The sequence below is a fragment of the Monopterus albus genome, unplaced genomic scaffold (genome assembly GCF_001952655.1).
Source record: "Monopterus albus unplaced genomic scaffold, M_albus_1.0 scaffold8.1, whole genome shotgun sequence".
Lineage (NCBI taxonomy): Eukaryota > Metazoa > Chordata > Actinopteri > Synbranchiformes > Synbranchidae > Monopterus > Monopterus albus.
In genome coordinates, this window is record NW_018127888.1 from 207,843 (window position 1) to 216,598 (window position 8,756).

The following is an 8,756-nucleotide window of genomic DNA, read 5'->3' on the forward strand; positions in this document are numbered from 1 at the left end:
TTTTACTGGCTGGAATGACACAAAGCCTGTACTCACCCCAGCTGGTAAACTCCCATTTCATCTCCACATAGAAGTCTTGGGCCTGGACAGGGAGCGAAGGAAGAGACAGAGTGAGAGGAAGACATATGAGAAAGAAACCGACATTAATAAAGAGGAAGACAGATGGAGAAAGCTGGGCCGAAAGAGACTGGTGAATTAAAAGATGACTAGACAGACAAGGAAAGGGGGACAGTGGAGGGAAAAGAGGAAACAAATACAATGATGTTGCTTCATTGTCTGTGCTAAAGATGGAGAGACTGGCACAGACAAGTGGTTGTCTTTATATGTGGGTTAATAATAGAACTGATGGACTGAGGGACAAGGAGGAGGGTGATGTGAGTAAGAGCAGCGGCAGATGAAGAACTCCACGATGTGTGTGAGGTTTGGAAGTGCATGTGTGCCTGAGTGTGAGGGTGTTGTATTTACCATGTACTGTAGGTATGCTAGAGGGTGTGTGTGTGTAATTGTGTTTGTGTGTGTGAGCCAGCTGGAGCAAACACACAGGAAGACAGACTGTGTGAAGGCAGTTCCCTGTATTTTTGCCACTGCTCTCTACAGTTCTGCTGCAGCTCTACATTTTTCTGGCAGGATTATAATCATCAACTTTCAGGCTCTCCCCTCTCCGATTTTCCATCACAACTATAGTGCTGTTACAGGATGGCACCTTGTACCCTTTAGAGGATAGTGATGATGCATATTACCCAGAGACAAAGGCTTTTACAACATGGAAACATTTCCTTTGGGTGTATTCCCTTGTCAAATAGTAAGCAAAATTATTAATACTTTCAAACACAACTGAGGATATTTTGATCTAAAACAAAGATGTAAATATTAAAAAGATTCATCTACATTTTAAACAAATGCAAATTATAAACCCCACTGATGTGCCTTTGTGCAGCTGCCCGCGTACATGCATTTTTATGGTTGTGTGGACAAATTCTAGTTTAGTCCCATCACTGTGAGGATATACTGGCTGGTCCTCACGACTTCAAAGGTCTTTTTGAGAGTAAAAAATCTGTTTTACGGTTAAGGGCAGGGTAAGGGGATAAGGAATTCATTGTGTCTATGAAGGTCCTCACAACTACAAAAAAAAACAAATGTGTGTTTGTGTGTGATCATGGAAGTGTGTTTTTCCATGTACGCATCAAAGTGTTTGTGTCACATCCCACTTGGCGAAGCCGCTCCAGCAGGACGGGGATGCCCGCCAGTCTCTTGGCAGTCCTCTGGTAGTCACGGTAACGAAGCACAAGACGTACCAACTCTGGATTTCTGGTACTCACTGCCTCCTGAAGAACTAAAAGAGCGGGAGAGTGGGACAGTAAAACAGAGCCAATCACTCAGGCCTCATCTATAATTGATGTAATTGAACATTTAAGGTGGGAGAGGGTAGTGAGAACTGCTGAAACTGAAGTAGGCCCATCATTTATCAGACCGCTAATTGGCTGGTAATCTTACAGGCTGTTCTACACTTACTGTATAGAACAGTTTTATTTCTCTCTTTCTATTAGCAAACATATGAGTAAAGGCTAACACAGCTGAAACAATCTACATGTAGTTTGTGATGATGAGATAATAAAACTGGTGACTGTAATCTACTGAACCTACTGAGACGACATAGTAATCAGAACAAACTCAAATTAACATCTCACTTATTCTCATAACACCTAATCCATTATCAAGACAAGAAAGCTTAGAGTTGATCGCCTCATTACACAAACTGACAATAAATAGGAAATGACAATAAAAATGAAAAACCAAAGACAATTAATGAGGAATATTGGACCTCAGCAAAGCCAATATACTTTCAAGGTTAAAAAATGAATTGATTTCATGCTCCATTAGTCTCTCATTGCCAGACCTAACTCCACACTCCACACTACATTTGCACAGTGCCAGCAGAGAGGTGATCTCTGGCAGAAGCCACTGTTGTTCTGTGGAAGAGGTGGTGAAGCAGCAGCATGAGTGTTTTGCATTTTCTAAACCAATCAGGATCACTAAGAGGACAAGACCAGCGCTCATGTAAAATAACTCATATAGACTTAATATTTTTATAATAACAAAAAAATAATAATAAAAACTAAACAGTTCTTAAAAAAATAACAAAATTCTGGGCCAAATTGTGTGAAATTTTTTATAATAAATTCTGGAATATCAGGAGAAGCTGGTACACATCTGTGTAGCTTTCACAGATATTTGCAATGAAAGATACTGTAAGGAAATTCATACCAGTTTTATCTCTATCATTCACCTTCACCATGATCTCATTTTTAACTCCAGCTCCTCCCAGGTCACACACACTCACCAGTCCACCCATTGCGGTTCTCCTTGCTAACATCAGCTCCGTGCTGCAGCAGGACCCTGGCACAGTCCAGGTGGCCCAAAGTGACAGCCAGGTGGAGAGGAGTCCGACCGCGAGGGTCCAGACATTCTAATTCGATCTGGATGTGGGAAGAGAAGGAGGAGAAAATACATAAATGAGAAGAAGGACAAAGCATTTGTAGTTGTAGAGAGGGGAATGTACAAGAGAGGGCAAAAAGGAAAGAGGAGCAGATAGGAGATTAATTGCGTGTTACTGTAGTGCTCCTCTAGCTCAGACACATGGGGAGGAAGAAACAAAAAAATCTAATAGCAATATAAGTGTGAAGATGATGATGGACAGAGAGACAGTGACAGGTGCTAATTGATAAGTTATCACTCCAGCATGGCCGGATGGACTGAGTATAGCTTCACACCGACAATATCATCCACCCTTTTACTCAATACTCAGAGCTTTAATGCAGCCCATTGTCTCCTATTCTTCAAAACCTGGAAGAAAGTTGGCAGTTTGAATCTTGCAAACAGCACTCTCCTCAAAACGTCAAGTCAAAGTACTGTATATAACCTACAGCTTCTTTGTGACCAAAATGTTTTTTTAATGCTTCTCTATATACGTAATACAACATAAAGACTGGGATCACACGGATCTGCCCAAATATTTAAAACCTCTGCATATTTAGCAGCACCTCTAAAGTCTAACAGCATAATTAGTGAGTGTTAAGTGTGGGTAGACACTGTGATTTTGTGAAATAATTCTAGCATATATGTAACTTTTATTATTTTTTTTTAATGTATCTGTTATTTGGCCCTAACAAACAATGTAGCCTTGTGGGCAGCTGTTTCCCTGTGCTACTAGTCTTAAATGCTAAGCTATGCTAATTGTTGGCTGCAGCATATATATTAGCATACAGAGGCAAAAGTCTCTGGAAAATCAATCTTATCATGCAACTCTTGGCACTGTAGTGAATAAGAAAGGTTTTCTAAATTGTGAAATAAGGAGGTACTTAATTACCGTTAGTACCTAAAGCATTATTGACTTTTGAGCAATATGTCAAGGGAATTTATCATCTGATTTTGATACATGTCAGATATACTGAGTCCAGGTTGGAAAGAAATAGTTGTTTGCAGGTCTTCCTTTGCTTCACATGTATTTAAACAGTAGGTGTGCCAGGCCAGGCATGTTGAAAAAGATGAATGGACAAGTCACTCACTATTGACACCCTTTGTCTATATGATAATCCAGAATATGTTGCAGAGTAACATATCATTACTGATCAGCAACCTACAACCTACAAGTGTAATCATGTCAAACAGCAGCAGTGCCCACATTGCTTTCAATCTGCTTATTACTACATGAGCTATGGTGGTTGTACACCTAATGAGATGGCATGTCTCAACAACTAGATGTATTGCTCTGAATGAAATTGCCTCTCCCTCTCTCTGTCTGTTCCCTAGGCTGTTCACGTCGGTTCCCTCTGCAGTGTGTTCTTTCAAAATCAGCAAATTTACAACACTGATCTCGGATCTGCCATCCAATTAAACAGAGCTGCTGACGGCTATCATTATCCAGGGCCTAGACTGATCCAAGGTCAGTACTGTCAGCCCATTGTGGTCTTGAATTCTAATTAAGGATTACTCTTGAAGCTAGGTCACAATCAGCAGTTTAAAATAACCTTAAGGAATCTGTGGAAAATGCTTTCTAAAAATGAGACCATTTGGAGAACATTGAGTGTTTGATTTGTTTTTTTTATAGTGTATCTACAGTATAATATGTACAACATAACAGAAATATTGCATAGATGAGCAAGGGGAAGGCCTGAGTCCTTATTGATCCACATAAACCCTTAAATCAAAGCAGCAGAAATGGAGCAAATGTATTCAAGATGAATTTTTAAGCAACTAGGACCAGACTAAACAAAAAATTCAAAATGAGCAAGCTGCTCTGAATATTTACTACACTCATTGTATAATAATCTAATAAAAATATCTGGCAGCTACTGTCCAACACTGGTTATCTGAGAACTACACACCGGGAAAAAAAACTCACATTATCACTCAGTTACTGCAGCCTCCAATTTGCAAGGGAAATGAGGAAAACTGCATAAGGCCCACACAAACATAGAGTATATGTTTAAATATGAAAGACATGATATGGATGAACAGAGCGTGAAAGTGTGAAAGAGACAGAGGCAGATGCAAATAAGGTGGATAGAGTATTGTCTGTTTTAAGAAACAGAGAAAGATATGTTGAAGGGTGAGGACAAATGGAGAAAGAAATTTAGAGCAGAGGAGGCACAGAGGGGATCTGAAGGACACAACAACATGAGGGAGTCCCTCAGGAGTAGTGGAGGCTGGGGAATAGATGGATGGTGCGTCATAACAGGGCAGGGGGAGAAAGCGAACCGTCAGCTTTGTTTGTGTGCGCTACATAATGAGCGGACTCCAGGTGGAACATGCAAATACAGCCGCTCTCAGTGTTGTGTGTGTGCACGTGTTTAACACAAGCAGTGCCTCAAAGGACAATATAGATAACACAGGTTCATGCATGGATAAATGTGAACAACACGACAGTCACGGGAAAAATTTAGACAGGAAGTCTAAATGAACTAAGCAAGTAAAAACCACCTCTGAATATTATTAGTAACGTTCAGAAAATGTGGTATTTTGGAAAGAAACGTTTCACATATTGATGAAAGAACATGAAGTGGAAAGAAAAAAGAGCAGAAGGACTGGAACAAAAATGATGAATAGAGAAGGATGGACGAGCTGGAAGATCCTTTTTGTCTTTTTATGGCACTTGCACTGTCTCATAGCTGACTTTTCATCCTTTGCTCCCTCTTTATGTGGCTGCACGTAATGTTGGTGTTTAATAGTTTAAAGCTTATTTTACAGCTTTACCCCTTTTGAATTACCCTGGACACAAGACCTGAGGCTGAAATGCAGCATAATGCCATAAAAGGAGCTGGGGTGGGTGAAAGAGAGCTGCTAATGAGGGAGCAAATAAACAGAAATGTGGTGAGATGGTAGGAGACAGAAAGAAGGGGAGGGAAATTCATGAAAGCAGGATGATTATAGAAGAAAGGGAGGATATAAAAGGAGACAGGTCAGGGAGAGTAAAGGATGCTGCCAAAAACAGTATAACACAGAATGACAGAGACAACAGAACCATCCACTGAACTGTAACTTAAGTAGCTCTCCCTCATCTCCACAACTGATGTAGCTCCAGTCATGGTTATAGAATGATTAAAAAAAGCGAGAAGAGGAGAATATATTTACCCTGTCTTCTTGGCTTATATTTTTCCCAATGACACTTCTCTGTGATGCATTATGCTACCAGGCATGCTGTATTATTTGCTATATCCATTATATTGGTGACTGCAAGTCAGTCTAAGCATGACGAATGAAACCCTGAAATGTTACTGAGTGCACATTGGCTTGTTGGTCTATCACAATTAGCCTTATTTCTATTGCTCGACCTTATTCAAAGTCAGAACTTCTTAAGTGAGAGCTGCTGCCACATACCTATACTGTGTATTACCAGAGAAGATTCTCAGCATCTTTGCTGACAGTCCTGCGGTTTTGTTTAATTGAAGATTTTTCAGCAATATGTTTTAGCAGAAATCCTTTCTACTTTTTTCTCATTTTCCTCCCATTACAACCCAATAACAGAATATTACCAATTGAACAATTCTTCAAGTCAACTAGATAACAGCACATAGAACTTTAACAGAGGATGACATGGAATTAATTATCCCAAATTCCTCTTGCTACCAAGATTCTGAGAATACCCTTCCTAGATCCTGCACTGTTGTTGGAATATAAGGCATAATATGACTACACAGATAAGCAATATGACTGTTTGGTAAATCCAGTGAAGGTGCAGTTTTAGGTGCCTTGCTCAAACAGATGTTTCAAAGGGCCAGGCATCCCCAATCAGGATTGATATTTTCATCTAGCACTCTCTCCATCATCAGTTTCCCTTCATTATGATTAGCAACCTACACTGTAATACAACACATAGGGATATGTGTCATCCTGCAAAGTCAATTTTTCAAATCAACACAAGTCAGTATGAGAGAAATTTGTTGTGATGACACCTTGAAGTGCTATTGGAAAGCAGTGTCGGTCTCAACCTGCAGCCTCTGTGATTTGCTCTGGTTCATTCGGCCTAATTCACATCAGTGGCAGCTGGGACAGAGAAAAATTGAATATGGTGACAGATGGTAGTCGGAGTTAACACGGCACACGGAGAGCTGTAATTTACACAGTAAATTCTAGATAAAGTTCAAAACGGTACAAACTTCATTGATGGAAAAAGGATGTGTGGATAAGCAGTGGTGACACAGGGCGACATGCTAAAATATTCACCATCATCAAACATTTAATGCACTAAACAGAAACACAGTATACAACACACATAAACTAGGACATGATGAAAAGCACTTTGAGTTCCCCAAACCCATTAACAAAATACAAAATCTCTAGAGGAAATAGTTGTTTACGACTAATGGGCCGTGCATTCTCGTTCCCTCTGGCACACACATAAACACATAGACAGGGCAGTCTCACTGGTCTTGTTTGACTTGTGTTGTTCAGTAGTTACAGTAGGGGCATTATGTCATCACTGCTCATCTCTTGGCTCCCTATCTTCACTCGAATGAATAAATAAATAAATATTTTTAAAAAATTACAACAGAGGTCATTAATGGGGGCACATGAAGATGGTGATGAAGGGTTGGCCCATGACACATAGAGAGGTGTTTTTGTTTAGCTGAGCCTCAGTTAGTTAGTTTTAGGTGTATCTAATAAACTGGTGTATTTTCTTAGAGGTATCAATCTTGTCATTTAACTTTCGGAAAGAAAGGATATACACATAGCTTCCATATTGTTGACCTGTTCTGCCAAAGGTTTAAGCATCATCCATATCAGAGTAACTGCATAATTATAAAAGCTGTTACTGCAAAAGTGGCTGCATGTGACCGCTTTAATTAACTGATGAACTTCCTTTTAGAGCTACCTTTTAACCTTTTGCTTTTGAAATGGAGTACAGATGAGATTGTCATCACTGTGCAGACACTGCAAAGCACTTGGTCTATTCTGTTGTTAAGCCAGGGAAAGAAGTGACCTTAAATTATTTCTCCAGTCTAGTTTCTGAGTGTCTGTTCTCCTTATAAAAACTCTCAGCCTATCAAAACAGTGTTTCGCAATAAGAAGAGATTGTTGTCATTATGGTGATATGCAATATGAAGAAAACATGTGATGTAAAAATTTGAATTTTTTTTTTAGCTCTAGATGTGTTCTACTTAAGACTCCTTCCACCACTTCTCTAAAACGTCTCTCATGGCTTCAGCATTTTTAACCTTCTCCTATAGATCTACCTCTGCTTGCTTGGTCTGTCCGTCACCTTAACAATTTATATGCACAATGAACTCTTTCCTGTCTCTCTCTAACCTATATCTACATCTTAAAATAAAACTCTTTCCTAGTTCTCCTCTGCTTTCCTCTCTCCCTTCGCTCCTTCCCATGTTGCCCTGCCTCAACAGTGAGCTCAGTGCAGGTTGCATTATTGATATGCACCTCTATCTGTGGCATCTGCTCCTTCTTTCACTACCGCTCCCTCCGTTTTTCTATCCCCCTCTCTCCCACCCTCAGTATGTGCCTGGCCTGATGCAGCTTGGCAGGTACTTAAGCCAACATCAATCTTTCTCACACACACACACACACACACACACACACACAACACTGTGCATATACACATGCAGCAGCTTTTCCAAAATGTTTGTCCATGGGGCACACAGGAGCAGAGGATGGTGATGGGAGGGAGGAGTGTAAAAATAACTTCTCCTCCCTGCTCCCCCCACGCATGAGATTCTCCATCCAGAGGAGACTTGACAAACACTAGACTGCCATGAAACTCTGATCTATGTGACACTGCTTCAGAAATAAAAGAACAAGTACAAAACTTGCACCACAGAGTGAGCAGAACAGGTGGTGGTGATAACCCCTCAGAAGAATAACAAAACCACCCACGATGTCTCACGCTCATCTTAACACAGCCACGAGTCCATTTGTGCTGGTGCATTAAAGGACTGTGAACTGAGTGAATTCTTGAAGCACAACCAAATGTATCAGATCACCCAGCGATAATACCAATACTGACCTACGTTCCAGCATATTTAATGTTTCTCTATTTCACTGCATGATGTCTGCTTACTGTCATCTTTAGTGTCTTCAGACAGCAAGACACACAGACAGAGATGAAGGACAAGGGGTGGGATGCTGATGGGCCTGTCATCGTGGCAAAGAGAGAAGTAAAAAGAGAGCTTTTCTGATGTTTGTCTAAAGGTTCGGACACCTGTTCCTCGCAGTGAACTGTCAGACCTCACCAAAATACCAGCCGA

At 40.4% G+C, this 8,756-nt stretch overlaps 1 protein-coding gene across 2 annotated transcripts in view; it reads right to left on the reverse strand.

The window, feature by feature from the left end:
• The window catches only part of ankrd13b (ankyrin repeat domain 13B), a 36,066-nt gene that overhangs the window by 18,286 nt on the left and 9,024 nt on the right, over positions 1-8,756 (reverse strand). For both annotated transcript variants that reach the window (XM_020587483.1, XM_020587491.1), the window contains exons 2-4: positions 2,342-2,477; positions 1,209-1,333; positions 37-82 (exon numbers count right to left, since the gene is read on the reverse strand). In XM_020587483.1, the coding sequence (XP_020443139.1) occupies positions 37-82; positions 1,209-1,333; positions 2,342-2,477 (307 nt within the window). The remainder of the gene's footprint in view (positions 1-36; positions 83-1,208; positions 1,334-2,341; positions 2,478-8,756) is intronic.